General features: G+C 44.6%; 1 protein-coding gene across 1 annotated transcript in view; it reads right to left on the reverse strand.

Annotated features, from left to right (window-relative positions):
* cacna2d2a (calcium channel, voltage-dependent, alpha 2/delta subunit 2a) overlaps positions 1-17,910 on the reverse strand; it is a 126,104-nt gene that overhangs the window by 56,923 nt on the left and 51,271 nt on the right. Inside the window, exon 4 of the mRNA XM_084032634.1 lies at positions 4,444-4,503. Within this exon, the coding sequence (XP_083888760.1) occupies positions 4,444-4,503 (60 nt within the window). The remainder of the gene's footprint in view (positions 1-4,443; positions 4,504-17,910) is intronic.

Genomic DNA, 17,910 nt, shown 5'->3' on the forward strand with positions numbered 1-17,910 from the left:
TCTGTCAAAGACAGCCCTCATAAGACTAATGTATTCTGTGGCTAATGGAGCTGGTAGCTTCGAGGGCTGGGCTGAGAGTCACCACAATGATTCTCACTCATTTCCTCTGAAGGGCCAATTATCTCAAATAGAGGCATTATGGAAGAAGCCGAAACTTTGTCAAGCGAACAAACCCTTGCGACTCTAGCGAGTAGCCCAAGCACTTAAGGTCACGTTATACCTCTGAGGGGGACTTATTGCGACTTCGGGGCAACACATCGGAATTGCTGCGATGCACACTGAAGAATTTATCGCATCTAATTCAAACAACTGGCAAAATATGATTGGCAAAGGGACAGTCTAATAGCATCGGGGTTGCAAACACTGTCGGCCATGTACTGTAGGAATATTATTTGTATTAGAGAAGGTACCAACGAACATCCACGTGTGAGACACAGGAAAGAGGTCACATGAACGCTGCTGCGTTATGTATGAGAGTGGGTGGCTGAGTGGAGATGAAGGGAGAAAGAGGCAGAGGGAGAAGAGGAGAAAGGAAAGGAGAGATTCTGTTGTCCTATGATGAAAGGCTTGATTGATTAGAGAGCGATGATTGCAGTAAATGGCCTGGAAGATGGCTCCATCTCTGTTTTCCGTTCTCTCCGTCTCTTATACCTTCTTCCCTCACTCGCTTGCTGTCTCATTTACACCTCTCTCTCCTTCTGTGCCGCTCTTTGTCCCCCCCCCCCCCCCTTCTCCCTGGTTTCATCATGGCAACCCATCAACAGAGTGCCTCACTCTCTCTCTCTCTCTCCTAATGGCACAGCTATTAGCACTAATGCATTTCAAACGTACAGCAGCTGCCACATCACAATCTGATGGAAAGTACACGTCTTCCTCCAAACTCCACAATCTCTGTCCTTTCCTTCCGTCCAATCTTGTGTCACTTTGTGTCAACAGCGGTCGTCATCGGTGGCCAGCATACGGCGGGCGTGACTGAACGCCCGATGGATGATATTGCAGCTCATGTTGACGTTATAATTGTGCTGACAGGGGAAAGGTTTGTCAAATTAGCAGAATGTGTTGGAATCATTTAACGCAATTCGTTGACACAGAAGCGTTGGGTTTTGGCGTCGTGTTTCTGGCCAACTCTCCCACAGAGGGAGGAGGACTTCTGGTGGTTATGTAATGGTGGGGATATTGTTTCTACTGTCCTTGTGAAAAGATGTGTAAACCGTAGGCTGACCATTGCTAATTTTTAAACCCTCGGCATTAGTCATTGTCATTGAACCCACACACATATGTGACCTGAGCTAAGTTTAGCATTTACAATACATTCAAACTGCACGAGTAGACATTAAAGGAGCATCTGTGATGAGTTACAATAAGATATTTCTAAATATATATTCACAGGAGAGAATTCTAATCCTGTATCTAGACATTATAATAAGCTGTTATAATATAATAGCTGAATGGATTCTAGGATTCACAGATCGTAAATATTCCACCAATTTGGTTGCTAACCGATGCAGATGTTTTTATGGTTGTTTATTGTGTTTTGTTGTTATTTATTCCCCCTCTGTGCCAAAGAAACCTTCATTATAATAGAATAACTGAACTGTTTAGAGTGAAGTGTGCATTTTGTGGCGCTCATAGTCACTTGGGAGGATGCTGAGCCTTTGAAAGGAAGAAACTGCCATATAAAGAGCTTGCAGGGTAAGCAGAACAGCGGGACTGGAGAGCAAAGACCTACCCAGTCAAAGACTTGTAGCAAGATCAACGATTACACTGGTGAGGGACCCGGGGATTAGTGGACAAGCCCTACACCAGGCCATCAAAGAGACATCAGGGGTGGCAGAGCGGAGTAGCCAGTGGCTCTGGCTGAAGAGGAAAGACCCCATCTGGTCTCCCTAAATATGTCGGCTAGGCAGATGCAGAGGGTGGTGCTGGGACACCAATTATCAACTCTGGGAGCATGAGAAGTTTGGTTTGGCACTTTGGGTTTTAAAATCACGTCCTGCATATTTGAGAACATTTATCCAGTGGCTGGGGCAAAAAGCAAGCAAGCAAGGAAGCATCAAGGCTGCAGCTGGACGAGCATCTGGAAAGAATGCATGAGGATGACACGATCTTCTTGTGTCAGAGAAGCCAATCCAAAATTAGGAAGATGGTACCTCCATTATTTTGGCTGTCTGATGTCATTTTATTGTTGTAAATGTTTTTGGTTCTTGTAAAATCAAACATTTGAGGGGAGACTTTCTTACTGTAGATGTTTGGCTGAAATATAAAATTGCACACAGTTGTGTCATAATATCATCTATAAAAAATTGTAATTAGTGATATTCTGATGTTATCTGCAAAGGGTCACAGAGCTGCCAATTCTCCGCTCACTAAACAGAAGAGAGTTCTGATGTTTGGCTCCACCTCTTCCCTGTGAGAATTGCAAAGCAGGACTGAAATGACTGCGTTGCCTTGGGAGGACACTGTTGCCAACACAATTGTGGAGTGTCACAGAGGGATGGGCACCTGACCTTGAGAAATCAGCGACAATCCAACACTTTAATGTCTATTTCACGCACCATTTCACTCCAATGGATTTAAAACCCCGAACGACCATCACAACAGTTGTTACGATCAACATTCATAATGTCCGTAATGTCCAGCAGTCGGGATGGTCAGAGAACTGGCTCTGCAACTTGAGTGTGCGTGTGAGAGAGAGAGAGACAGACAGAGGTCTTCCCATCGCTACGGTAACAGCTGGGATGGCAGCCGCTACGAGGAACAGGCGAATCGTTGAGTTTCTATGATGTCACCGGCACGGCGAGGCAAGCAGATGGGTTGGGCCAGGTACGGAACCTGCCGTTAATAAACACATGCAAATAAATAAACAAAACCACACACACTTTCTATCAAAACGCACCGTCACTCATGCATGAATACTGCATTTGACAGACTGCTCCACCTGCTAGTTTAAGATGCAACACATTCCCCCTAATATGCCCAAAGAGCATGCTAATCTAATTAGAGTGTCAGTCAGCAGAGTGTTCACCTAAAGAGAAATTAGGAAAGCACAAAATATACAAACAGGAAAATTCTTCTTAACCCCTCGCACCCCCCACACCCTCGCCCCCCCCCCTTGTGAGATTTAAAAAAAAAATGTTTTCCCTGTCGCCCCTGCTGAGATTCATTACCTGGCCTAATTATAAAGGCAAATGAAATCAGCTCAAATACATTATTAATAAAGGAGCACAATTAGGATTCTTTTGCCGTATTCGCAACAATATGATACATTCCCAGCGTTTTCATGCCTGAAGAAACAAATAAAGAGTTCTATGAATGTGATATGGATGCGGAGGGGAGGGGAAGGGAGCGGGGTGGGTATGAGGCTGGTGACTGGACAGGAAGAGAGCTGGAACCAGAGGAGAAAGAAAGAAAAGAGGAACAGGGGAGAAAGAGGGCTTTTGGAGAGGGGTTGGATTAAAGCGAATGCTGGCTTTTCCATTTGAGGCGGTATTGATGCTGTATTGGATGCAGCTACCGATGAACAGGTGCGCTGTGTGTGGTCACCGTGACCCAGGCTCAACTTGCTGGATGGCTACACATCCGATCGAGGTGCACTGTAGCCGACAAGGAGAGGCAGGCATCGAGTTCCCCCAGGGAACGCACCTCAGCCCCCTCCCGGCGTAGGAGGGGTGCAGCCCAGCCACCCCAAGACTACAGCTCCAGAGTGTAAGCAACCATGAATAAAAATGGACTTTGCAGGGAAGTAGGCCTCATAATTATTCGTTTTAAATCAGTTAAAGACTTCTCTCAAATATCCCCCAGGAGGCGCTGGGTTAAAAATCCATTTGCGGGAAGTGTACCATGACAGCGAGCTTGTCTCCCTGGAGACAGAGGATATGACAGAAGGGAATGTGCATGTGTATCTGGCGGGTGAGACTATATAAATATATATTTATATATATGGATGTGTGTGTGTGTGTGTGTGCATCAGTATGCATGCACGCTCATGGGGCATTTGTGTGTTCGCAAAATTTGAGAGTCATTGGAGCACACAGGTTCACAAACACACCGTCAAACACACAAACCTGAGTATTACCATTTCCGCTTTTTTTAGATTTCAAGATCGAATCTTGTGTGTTTTAAAGGTCAAGAGAACACAATGTTCGACTTGCCGTGTGCTGTGAAATAAAATGGACAGAAGGCTCTTAGACAATACTGAACCCCGAAGATTAAGCAAATACAGTGTGTGTGTGTGTGTACATGTATGACTGCGTGTCTGTGTATTGTCGTTTTTTCCCCTCAGTCGTATAAAATTAGGATTTATTACCACATTGTCTCTGTGATGCTGATCACATTGTCAAGAGTTGCAAGTAAAATAGCCTGGAAAAGAAAAGGAAAGAGGAAAAAAAAAGAAGAAGAGGAGGTCTCTGAGAAGGAGGGAGAGGAGCGGGTGTCCTACTTTACCATCACGCCGTCTTGCCATACATGCTCCTTCTGAAGCTGCTCCGCTTCCCTGGCCAGTTTCTACAAGAAAAACACAAAAAACAGCAGGATGTGTGTCAGAAGTCAATACGACATTGATTTGTGTGCGTGTGTGTGTGAGTGTGTGACACAGAAAAAACAGATGGGAAGATGGTGGCGACCTTGTTCCTTACAAAAGCTAGTACAGCTGTAAATAAGCTGGATAATTCAAAGGCTAAGGGAGCAACAAACCCCAAAACACTGTCCACTAAACTAACTCACAGCATTGCACATCACACCAACAACTGCTTCAACACCAGGTTAACCAGCCAAACACACACTTTAAATATTGTTTGAATCTACAAATTCAGGGATTTTATTGCCACTGCTGCTTCAGAACTTCATGAAATGTCATGAAGTCGCAATTCCACGACTCTGCGGGGGCTTTTAATTCGACATGACAGTAAAGACACATCGACTGAGCGCTCCAGAATCTTTGGGCGACGCGCACCCGAGGAGAGGCAGGGAGAGAGAGACGGGTTAGGAGGCAGACAGCGAGAGAAAGGTAGATGTAACAAGCTAACGTTAAGTTGATTAGGTTTGACAGTTTAAAAGAACATACAACATTAATGTTATTCTTTAGTGATGAAATCCGTAGCCAACTAATTATTGCTATATGGTGAAATAATAGTCCAGATAACTTAACTTCCAAAGTCTACAGTCTAACTAAAGCTAATGGAATAACTGGGAAAAATCAGTTTAGTTCATAAACAAAACCCTTTAGCTTGTTTTTGTTTTACCCACTTTTAATTAAATTAGAAGCCAGTGAATCATAATAGTGATAACTTTACTTCAATAAACGTCAGTTATAGAATTGCCCCCTATATTTATATAATCATATCAGGGGTCGGACATCCCTATTTGTAAGTATAAGTAAGTATATAGTAAATATAAGGGGTTTGTGTTGGCCTGACACTAAAATTATTTCAAATTTGGTTTTGGCTTGAAGGTCCTAATGAAGGCATCTACAGTCGTGTCTTTATAAAACAGTGTTGGTGTTATTATCACCTTGGGAATAAACCGTGTAACAGTATTTGAGTTAGCAGCGGTATGAGACACAATGTAAACAAAGTAGATCCACACAAGCACCGGATCCATACTCACTGATCTCCACATCTGCAGGTTTTGAAGCTGCGGTTACTTTGACTCGGTTTGTTTGCCAACATGATATCATCTATGATTGTAGGCAGACATAGGTAGATAGGTTTGCTATGACTTTAAAACTCATAGGTTTGGCTGCTCGTTCTTAGGAAGGGGGTCAAGGTCACATTAAAATACAGTTCGAGACATGCTACTATTAATAACCGATGGCAGCTGAAACACATGTATAACATGGAAATCTTCTCTTGTCAGGCTTACATCAAAAACCACTTACTACTGATGTGGTCTTAAAAATGTGCTTTAGTGGTCACCATTTACCATGATGTACCTTAGGCTTATCTCTGAAGAAGCTTAAAGTATGTAGGCTCCTCATATAGGAAGTCATCCGAGTGGCAAATATGGTAAAGCCTCGGCATCTCTCTCCCTCCCTACAGCGTTCCCTCTCATGCCTCAGTATCTAGGTTTTCCTGGGCCTCTAGGGGGCAATCTTGTTCCTGTCCCAGAATATTGTGATCAGCCGTAAAGTCCCAAGGGGCCGGCCTCTGAAATTACTAACCCTATTTAGACCCCTGCTACAGTATCGGCTCATTCATTTGTGGAGACACAGTGAAGGAAACAGTCCCCCGACCACTGGAGGCTTTTTATCTACTAAAAACACACTAGATATAAACTCTCATTATAGTATAAGCTGTCCTATTTCTATTAAGAGCCCCGCCAACCTCATCTCAGCTGACCCTCCCACTCACAGACAGACACAATACTGCTTAACCTCCTCTAAACACAGACCAGACCCAGAATATCCATCCAGGCTCTGGCGGTGCGTACAGGGACGTTAGTGGAGCATAATGGTTTCAAGTATGTACATAATGTGGTATCACGAACCTAATTTGGGAAAATCGGGGTAATTTCGAAGTACTCCATGTCTTCGTGCGTTTGCATTGTGCTTTTAATCACCTGAACCTTAAATAAGAATGATTAGATTTCATTAATTTCCTAATGAGACAATAGATGACAGAAACAATGAAACAAGGATCCAATTAGCCCATTTAAATCACAACTAAAGAGTCCATTAGAAAAGGCCGCTGTGTGGCTTTTTCCGTGAGAGAGGGTCAGTCTTCCTAAAGGGCAGCGCCATTGAGATAATCTCTTGGTGAAACTATCAACCCTGCCTTTTTTCAATTAGGGATAAACACTGAGCAGCTGGACAATAATCTCGCTCCACTCGGAAATTAGCCTGAAAATGGAAGCCTAAGGCTGTCACTCTCTGTCACAACAGCTGGAAGATGTAATATGTTTTTTTATTAATATGTAAAGTTATTTTTTTAGGGCGTAAAAATAAGTTGCATTTGAACCATTTCCACCCCTTTCTCCCCCCCCTCCCTAAACCCTCTGTCGTGATCTTTGATCCATCTACCCTTTCATCCCCTTGCCTCACTCTGTTTCTCAGCATTTAATCTGTCAGTAAGAATCTCTACTTTGTCCCTTTAGAAAATCCATTTCTCTCCCCCTGAGTAGCCCACACCTCTCTGGTTCTCCAGCTGCCTCTCTCGTGGTATTTTTCCTCCCTCTCCCCCTGGTAGGCCACCATTTCTCCAGGACCGTATCTCTTCCCTAGCAGCTTAATGCAGTCTCCCCCCCCCCCACCCCCTGCTCCAAAACAGCCATGTGTCTTCATGTGTCTTTCCGTTCCTCTGTGTTGGCCCAGATGGATGGGCAACACAAACAGCCAATGAATCAGAGTGAGAGATGTGGGAAGAAGGGGGGCAGGGATATATCATCTATGCTGGTGGCTGGAGCCCAAGCAGCTTAGAACACTGGATGAGCATAGTGAGATCAGCAGAGTACAGCACAGATAAGCTGAGTACAGGCCCACACAACACAGCAAATAACACTACAGCACGCAGGCACAGAGACACCGGGAGAGTCGACAACGGGAGCGCGGACCTCTCGTGGTGTTGCCATTGTAACCTTGACGCAAAATGCATCACGTTGGGGCCATTTGTCAGCGAACCTTCAGGCAAGGTCAAGAACCATAAACACAACTATGTAATGGATAGTGGCATGTGAAGTACCTCTGTAAGGTCCACAACCTTAAACAACAGCAGAGTCTGACTGTACGTAATGATGTGGGTGATAGTGTAACTGTACGGCCCAAATGCGGTGCAGCGTGGTGATGTCTCCGTTGTCCCTGGGAGCCTCGACGTTGAATCTCTCGCACATGAAGTCACAGAGCAAACAGACAGCATGGGGGGGAAATTACAAAAAGCTCAGCATGAGGCGATTAGGATCTTTAATATTCATAACCGTTCACAGTCTGTTCTTATTTCAGAGGGAAGCAGTTTAATCACTCGAAGTCATGTTATTTCAAGGGGAGTGACGGCACACCGGGGACGGACAGCGTCGTGCTGTGGCGAATGCCAAATCTCCACACCGGGGGCCGCCTGATTGCCTCGGCCCCGTTGGGCCCTTCCACTGAGCGTTAACCTAAAGGGCACTCGACGCACAGCGCACTTTTTTGTCTGTGTGATCTGAAGGGACACTCCAACACAGCACCGCCACGTGTGCGTTTGCGTGAGAGGCCACTCGAGGAAACGCGACACAGTCTGCACATGTGATTGCGGGCGTGAATCGATATACTCGACTGCGTTCCAAATGACCCCCTCGGCTCGGTTTCTGGGGACGCTCGAGTCACCTTGGGGACCAAAAGACTGTGAAATGACTCCGCTAAGGTCACTTAACCTTCTCGGAGACTAACGCAGCGAGGGAAGAACCTGAGGAAATTTTTACAATGATTGGCTGCTGTGGACGGTGACAATCATAATAGTAGGCCACTAAGTGCTTTGAAAAAAAGACGTCTAAATATAGAACAGCTTTGTCAAGAGTCCCGCATTGTTGAATTAAGACACGTGAAGGGTCAGGCATCGGCAACGGCATGTTTACCTAGAGACGGCGTGAAGGACCGTATAGGATCATAATCATCACAGACTGATCGTAAGGAACATTACAAGTTGAGTGAAAACCGCGGATACTGACAAATTCATGTCATATCAAAATGTCGCCACAGTGTCATGGGCTCAAGAGCTGCTCAATGTGCTGTAGTAGTGCAGAGAGTTGCGGTGTCATGCAGCAGTTAGTCCATTAGGGGGCAGCACACTGAGCATGCCAATGAGCCCGAGCAGCAGCAGCAGCAGCAGCCAGTGGAGCCTGTCAGAGTAAGAGCAGTCTGCTTTAAGCTCTTCATTCTTTCTTCTCCACTCGGCCGGGATTAAGGCCAATCATAGAAATCACTGAGTCAGAACCGTCCCACAATAACAGATGGAGGGACTTTCCACTCCAGAATTCTAAAACATCAGAGACAAACTCACTTTCAGTCCGCCTCGCGCCCCTCGCCACTGCAAACGCCGTCCCCCACCACCGCCGCCACTCATTCTCTCGCCATTCCTTTTATCTCTCCTCTTCGCTCGGCTGTTTTATCCTGCCATCATATTGCTGTACTCCATTTCTCTCCATCTGTCTCAGTTTACTGCCCTCAAACTCCAACACTATATTAATTCCAACAACACAGTCACAAACCAACTTCAGAACTGTTTTAATTGACTTCACATAGCACAGAACTCGTCAGTGACGCACGGAGAAATGGGAAGGAGCTCGCGGAAAAAAAACCTGTGACACGTTTTCCCATCGCTCGCTTCGCGACACATTCTTCACACGACTTCCCATTTCAAATTCCAGCAACAAACTACCACCATAATAAGAATAGGCTCTCCTCTTCAGAGTGGCCAAACAATGTTAAAGTCCATAATGAGAAGAAATAATGACCCTTAATTCCAGGTCCCTGGTTGGTTTGCTACTGACAGCTGGGTATTGTAGTCCTTATTAGCCAACTCTGACAAGGGATCTGCATGGATGGGTGGGAGACCCTGTCTTTGTTCTGTGATCCAAAGCAGCCCGTGGCAGGCCCATTTGCAGAGGCTGTGTGTGTAGTGCTATTGTAACATGTGCTGAGATAATCCCTGCCTTTGTCCCCCCCCCCCTCCTCCCCGATAATCTTCCCCCTCCACAGCAGAAATGTTAACGCTTTCTTTTTGCCTTCCCCCCCCCACACTCTTTGCAGCACATTCGCAACTCCGCTCTGCTGTTTCCACGGAGACCAGATCTGGAAGACGCAAGCTGTCACCTACCCGCGGCAGCAGCGACTCACCAGCTTTTCAGAATCAAACACCAGCTTTCTTCACTCCACACAGGCCCACAGAAACACAATGTTTCCACAGTAGATTGCCAGCATTGTGCTAAAGCGTCTGTGTGTACTTCAGTTGGACAAGAAAGGCAGCTGTCTTTGCCTTGGAACAATACAGTAGCTCTCCGCAGCAGCTAAACTCCCTCATTACGGGTCTTCAGAGCTACACTGAAAATAATCGACCTTGATCATAAGCTCTTGTGTACTAATCAGTCGGCTTCCAACTTTATAAAATGGATATAATCAAAATACAATTACGTTAGAAGCAATGTCACAGGAGCAAATGAGCTAATCTAATATATTACCGACTGCTAAAGTATCTCCATAAAAACAATGTTAATTCTCGTCTAATTGGGGGCCTTTTTTTTTGTGTCGTTTGAGATACTCCATTCAAAATGATATGCATTCCGTTCATTAAACCTCAGAGCCTTTTGAAGCTAAGTGGCAGACTCATCATAGCACAGAACGGGGGCCAAAGACCATTGTACTGCACATTATCATTCACTGGAGCAACTACCATTGTAGATTCAATTAAACCTCCTATGGGACGAAAGCTACAAACAGCGTTATCGCATTATTTACTCACAGCCTACACACACACACACACAGGTCACAATGCACACAGCCAGCACAGATTTAAAAGAGAGAAAGGTCAAACAAGGTCACTGCAGAAGCATCGCAGTGAATCAACGCCACACGGATCTACTGCTCTGACTTCTCACAGGTAGCAGACTGTCCTACACGCAGGGGGCCAGCAGGGGGCTCAGGGTGAGCGTGCAGGCAGAGCGGCGTGTTGATGGGGCCGGGATCAGCTCAGTGACATGCCACTGTCTGGCTGGTTGGGCTCACTGACCATTGTTTGACAGATAGTCACAGACATGCCCAAAGTGCTGCCCCGGCCTTTCCTGCTGATACTGGCATCAGCCAGACAACAGAGACACAGTGAGGTAGACTAAAGGCGGCATTTACACAAAAAAATAAAATAAGATTCACACGTCTTATTTCTCCATCAGCTGAAAAAGGCATCAACCTTGTGGGTGACTGGGAAAGGAGGAAATTGCATAGCCATCGTTGGGGAACGGGCGATAGCCAAAAAATGAATAAGTCAAGAGAAGCCAAATGGCATTCCACTGAAAAGAAATGGAGTGACTGTCGTTTTTCGTCGGTCCATCTGTTAACAGGTGTGTAGGATTGCCTCAATGATCTGCTTGTTTCAGGAGGGAGGAGGAGAGCGAAACAGCATCGAGATGCAGGGCAAACGTCTCCTCGATCAGAGGCGATAGTGATATACACACACACACTCTGCAACACAAACACAAAACGAGACCAGACGTGGACTCTCAGCACACAGCAATCTGTTATTTGTGTCACATCTCCACAAAAACTGGGTATGCCAAAACACAGACGCACAAACACACAGCAATAACGGGGAAACAATGCGGCTGGAGCTCCTCAGCATCTCATTTGGAGGACAAGAGCGGGCCCAGCTTGTGTTTGTGTGTTTATTGCATATACATGAAGTGTAAACGTGTAATCAGCTCACTAATCAACATGTAATCCGCTACATATTTGTATTCTCTGTGTCCTTTCCTTTGACGGGCTCAAACTGGATGCAAATACAGTTGGAAAGCGTCAGGAGTGCCTTGTTGAGACAAATGGGAGGATTCATTTTTGGGGCGTATTTGGGGGGATTGACACTGGAATCAGTGATTTTGTAAAGACAGCTATCAGTATTTGAAGTTATATGTCGTCGTCAACAGTGGCGAGCAGAAACAGCCAGACCAATTCGGAGATGAAGAAAAAAGGGCAGTTGGAAAGAGAGTGAGAAAAACAACCATAGGAGGGAGGCAGTTGACTTATTTTACAAAAACAATATTATCGCAGACCATCAGCTTAGCAAACTTCCCTTCACCTCATCGCAGCACCGGCTGCAATTCAAGGGCAAACATTTTATTTTCGCCGGTCATTTTTTTTTTTGCCATATACTTCAATCATCCTCCCTTTTACTTTAAATTGCTGATAGAATAAAGAAGGGGGGGGGGGGGTTATTAATCAAGTAAAAAGCTCATTTCCTGTTACCCAACAGATATTCTGTGAGGCCTTTACCTCGCCCTCTGCCCACTTCTTTCCCAGCCATGAAGAGAAAGTGTATGGTATCAGACAAAAGCCTTGTCAAAGTGCCAGAGAGTCCAGTGACAGCAGCTGGTGTTTGACAAAGTGTATCATTGACAGTGTGTGGCCAGGCAATTGTTCAGGATTTACACACACGTGCACACGAGTACACACCTTCAGTCACATTCACCCGTGCACGCACACACACACACGCACACTCTATAAAGTATTCCAGCAGACATAAGAGAGGAAAAACGTGCAGACACGGCCGTCTCTCAAAGCAATTACAGCAGATTGAAACCAAATTAAATTTGAAGCCTAGAGCAACACCAGCGACTGAACGTCTATGACAGATATGACAGGGGAGGAAGGGGAATGCTGCGGGGCCCGAAGGGGTGGAGGGGATGTTGGAGAGAACGGTAGGTGTGGGTCACAGAGGGAGAGATAGCTACTTGGGTGGGAGAGCAAACAGGCAGGAGTAGGGCAGATAGCCGGACCCATACGGAGAACTTCTGCCTGGATTTTAAGGAGCATGCAGATGATTTTTGCATGTTTTATCCCACTAACTGTAAACGTCTGTATTCTTTATGTTCCTGCCCACTGATTTCCAAAGCGTACCATATGTTTTTTGAATGGTTTCCTTCCTTCAGGGCAGCCGCTGGTTCACATTCATTTCAGTACAGAAGGAAGTTGCTTTATATAGATAATCCATCACTGTAAATATTTTGTCACCTTTATCATAGAGCTCTGACATCTGTGCTAAACTGCAACCTCTTAAATGCAACGAATGACAAATTCACAGCATCTCTTCTCCGTGATTGCCGGTATTGTTCGTGTTGGAGCGAAAATGCACGGAGTGAAAATACAATGCTTCACCCGTGCAGATTCTGCTAAATATAGCATAGCGTGAAGAATAACACACATATAATGACTCACCGAGGACATAATACGACATGAAGATAAAAAGCAACATTATGTTAGCATACCATCAGCTGTAGACCATTTAGCAAAGAACAAATATAATGAATCACTGAGGACATGATAAAGCATGAAGATGAACAACACTATGTCCAAAACAAAAAATTGCATATTTTTCGCATTCATCAAACAGAAAAATGATACCATGTGAGTTGAAAATGCACCATAATCTGTAGGCCATTTAGCAATCACAAACATGTGCTCGTTACAGGCGTACAGATTAGCTCACTTTCCAGTTCTCCAAGAGATATAATTCCTCCCTTTTCATTATTCTAGTCCAAGAAATGACAGGATTAGTCGTGGCGGCTTTTAAACATCTGATGTTATCTTCCTCTCCTGGGTGAACAATTAATCCCTCTCACTTCCCTTCTTCTCATCACCCTCTCTCTCTCTCTCTCTCTCTCCCCATCCACGCTTCATCTCGCCTCCATTTCGCCATTCCTCTCTTCTTCTCTCCTCCCATCACAATGTCTATCGTTCCCAGAGGAGATCCTTTTTTTTACTAGAGAGAAATGGAGCTAAGTGCCCTGGCATTTAAATACCTACAGTGTGCCGTGGAGCTCCACGAAAGCGCACGGTGATTGTGTTTCTGTAATCACTAGTGTCTGGTCTTACGTGCACACCGCTTGCTATTCACCTCTTTATCAGCACTTTATCGCTTTTAAAATACTTGTTGTTCTGGAAATAAACACATCCAGGTCACCTTTAGACCTGCTGTATTTGTAAATCTAATCAACATTCAATTTCTATGGGCAAAAGATGACCTGTCACAAACAAATGAAGCGTTTTGTTTTCACTGTGTGGAGCATAAGCAGCAGGTTCCATAAGTTAATGCAAACAGCATCTGGCTAACATTGTAAACGTTTGATCAGACTGCTGTGGCTCGTCCTCATTGCGGTCTATACTCCTCGGTCACAGAGAGATGATTCTCTGAATATTCAACAATGGGGCTGCTGCTTAGCATTCATATGTGCCGCAAGTGGTGGTTCCATAATGTAGGCTCTCCAGTTCATGAAAAAAAAAATATCCATGAAAATGTACGCAAAGAAAAAAATGTGTCGGCGAATAACTAATAATTTCATTCCAAATTGCTGCATGCAAAATTATAGCTCAATCCATCTTTTTCTCATTTTAAACTCCGATGATGCCGATTTGCTCCCTCCCAGTCCTGTCTAAGAAAATAATCCTGCAGCTTTCTTTTCATGTCTGTCAGATGTGGATTGAGTGTGCTCTATTTTCTGAGCTGATAATTCACTAGACTGACTGCTAGTTCAAAACACAATCCAAGAACCACTTAGTGACAATACGGTGTATGTTTATCATGATGACAGATTGTGTAAACATTATTTGTACGTATTGAGGAAGAGTTGGAAAAATATCCCGTTTCCGTCTCAAGCGAGAAAATCTATTTCAACATCATCATCGAGATTCTGTTGTTGTTCCAACAATATTATTAAAGGCACAACATGTTTTTCTCTTATCCTCACTTTGTGCCTGTAAATTATAAATGTGTTGCTGACATTTCAACATTCAACTGTGTGTTTTCTGATACATCATTTGCAGTAGTAGGGATGTTAATAATGAACTGTTTAACTGTGATACCAGTTAAATAGCTAATAGAAAATTAAAAAAGCTAAGCAAGACCCAATGGAGCAGCTCGTCACTTATAGGAGAATCCACCTTAAAAGGTCAGCCCACCTTAACTGTTCCTGAGCCGGAGCAGCCAGTGTTGTTGCTAACTTCGGGGTTAATGCTCAAACTATTCTGTTAATGAGAGGTTGTTAACAAGAGCCTCTGTACTGAATCACTGTGATCAGAAGCATCATACATCATATTATACATAAACACAAAAATTTCATTCTTATAGAGAATTGTAGATGGGAAATTAGCTACGCAGTGTTTGTGATGCGTCAAATGAAAAAAAAAGAATTGGGCTACTTTATGCTGACCATGAGAATAAAGCAGCGCTCAGGATGAAATGGACGAGACGACGACGCCGTTCCCAAGTCTAATCAGCCTAACAAAATACTCAGTCGAGACGTCTCAGACTCAAATGATCACACACAGACGCATGCGCACATATGGCAGCCACCCAGCACAAAGATGCAAAAAGAAGCCATCCACGTACATCTATTTTTAAAGAACTCAGGCGCTGCTCATTGTTGAAGGGCAGAGGATGAAAATGCCTTATTTAAATCGTTCCACAAAGAACAAACTCATTTTCGAGAAAGCCCTGGAATACGCAGCTGCCTGCTGTTGTATTCACTATCATTATAGACACACATTGGTCAAAGATTATACTGTGGAGCCCATTCTGTCTGTGTGTATGGAGTCAATTTACTAGATGGCATTTTCAATTTCTCATTACCTGAGTGGTATAGACCGTGTGCCTTTTATCTCACCTATAACGTGCTAACCATATCTCCTGTTAGTGAACCAACGGGCCGCCACACAGACGGCGATGTAATATAAAAAGCCCAAATGTGGAATATGTAAAATTACTGAAAAAACCCTTGCAGGAGAGAGAGGAAGGGTGAAAGATAAAAGGAGGGAAAAGTAGACAAATTTAAGAAGATGAAGAAAGCAAAAGTGTGACAGAGGGGGAGAGAGAGAGGAGGTGGGAGCTCGGTAGCACTGAAGCAGTCTAACCTTGACAGAGAGCATCTTCTGACAAGCATCTGCCTCCTGTAATAATTTAGAAATAATCTCCATCCACAAAGGCCCAGCAGTCTGGCAGAGCAAATGCTCTGTGCCTGATCGATCACTCCGATTCAGCCAGCTGCTGGTCTCTGTGTGCGCAGGCCCGACATCGATCTGAGGCCTCCCCCCTCCCCTCCCCTCCCCTCCCCTCCCCCCTCTCTCTATACAGAGAAGGCTGCTGAAGTGAGGAAGAGGATAAAAAAAGGTGAGAGGAAAGATCAGGGTGGTGATGTCAAACTGAGAAAAACTAAAAGGGATAAAGACGAGAGAATAAAAAGTAGATTTCACAAATAATACTGCAAAATAAAAATAAAATGACAAAAGATTTCCATGAAACAGTAGCTCCACTGAATCCAAGCTATTATGCTGCTCCCACATAATGCTCTGCTTCAAGGCAAATATCATTCACGGGCAACAGACATTTTGTCCCGTTTTTTTGGGAGGTGCAGTGGACGGCCACCCAGCTTCGAACACGAGGAATACACACCAGCACACTCCTGCGCATCCCATCGACACATCCAATTACTACCCAGCGTTGTGACAGCATTAACTGCCACTGTGCGTTTGGCCCCTAGCAATTAATTGACTTTTAAATAGTCTGCCATTAGCACCAATTTAAATGAATAGATGTGCTCCTCCGCCTTCACTGAGCATAGTTTTTTCCGTGGCTGCCCTTAAGAAGCAGCTCCACCGTTTCATCTCAGATGACGTCAACAAAACGAGAGTGAGGTCAAAGTGAGCTTCTAAACTACGTCTTCATCATGCATTGAGAGCATTACATATTCAGAGTAGATCTGCACACAGAAACCCCTGCATACAGTGTGTGTAACCTAAACTTTCCAAGTGATGTAATGTGACAAGGATATCATTTGTTAGGAAGTTGCAGGAAATTACAAGGGCACACAAGCTTTTCCACCAGAAAAGTTGGCCAAGGCCAAGTGTCTTTTTTTTTTTTGCAGTTGAGCAAAACTCGGAGCGGCTTATCACAAAATGAGAATAGCTGGTCCACCTTAAAGGTCAGTCTACCTTGAGCGAGCCTCGGCCAGGGTGTTGTCACTAACTTCTGGGCTCGATCGCTTCACGGTAGCAGCAGGTGGTCAGGTGTACATTCCCAGGGATCCCAAAGTGTGCGATTTCATTTAATGAATGGATAGTTATGTGGCTGGATCATTTGGAAATCAGAACCCTAATTTGGTACATAAATTAAAGTAAGATTTATTTATTTAACCTTTGTCTGCCTGTCTTCTATTGTGGGCAAAAGCTGATGGTGTTGCGTTATATATATCGAGAAGTAACTTTTGTGGGGGGAAATAAACTGACGGGTTCAGATGTGACATCAATAGCACTTGTCAGCTGGAGTATGAAAAAACATAATTCTCTTATCAAAGTAGATGCAATTCATTTGACGTGCAGGGTTTATGAGCGATACTGCAGCCAGTCACCAGAGAGCAATCCAGATGTTCTGGCTTCACTTTTGAGGAGCCAGCGTGTCGTCTATCGTTATATCTAATCTATGGTGTTCAGTATTATAAACTGTACAGTAAGGGGGGGGGGGGGGGGGGGGGGGGTCAAATGGTAGAGGCTTACTGTGATACGCAGAACCTGAGCTTGTAGGTTTGTAATCAATGATAGAGATTAATGAGTATCAGAGCGAAGAAAAAAGAGCCGGGTATAGCTTTTATCTGAGGTCGCAAAGATTACAGAAGCAAAGCACACATGAAAAAGAGAGACATGAGGGGAGGGAGAAAGACGGTAAAAGAAGGGGAAAGGAAGAGAAGGGGGGGCAGAGTGAGATAATTATTATCATAGCGGTGGTTTTCCAAGGTCAATATTTGAGATTCTCCTCCACTGCCCCCCCCTAAACCCTCCCTTCAGTACCCCCCCTCTCCACCACTGCCTCCGGGCGAGCTCCTATCTCCCCCTCCCTTCTTCTCCCGTTGCAACGCCTTCTCCCTGTCACTCATTCTGCAGACGAAGGCAGTGCCCCGTTCCCTTGGTCACTGCTTCCAATGAGCCAAAGCTTTAGCCCACAGCTACCGTATAGCTTTTCAAACAGGGGAGGAATTAAATGGGCAATAAACAAACAAACAGGCTGTGTAGTTTGGGGAGCCACCTGTCAGTCAGCAAAAAAAAAAAAAAAAGCAAGGTAATTGTGCATCAAACCACATCTCCAAGCCTCTACTCCATTGGCCTGACAGGAAAAAAAAACACCCGCCAAAAAAAAAAGTTAAGTCATTATGTTATGACAGGCTGTCAAAGCTCAAGACAGTGGTGCAGAAAAC

The sequence above is a fragment of the Eutrigla gurnardus genome, assembly GCF_963514095.1.
Source record: "Eutrigla gurnardus genome assembly, chromosome: 2".
Classification (NCBI taxonomy): Eukaryota; Metazoa; Chordata; class Actinopteri; order Perciformes; family Triglidae; genus Eutrigla; species Eutrigla gurnardus.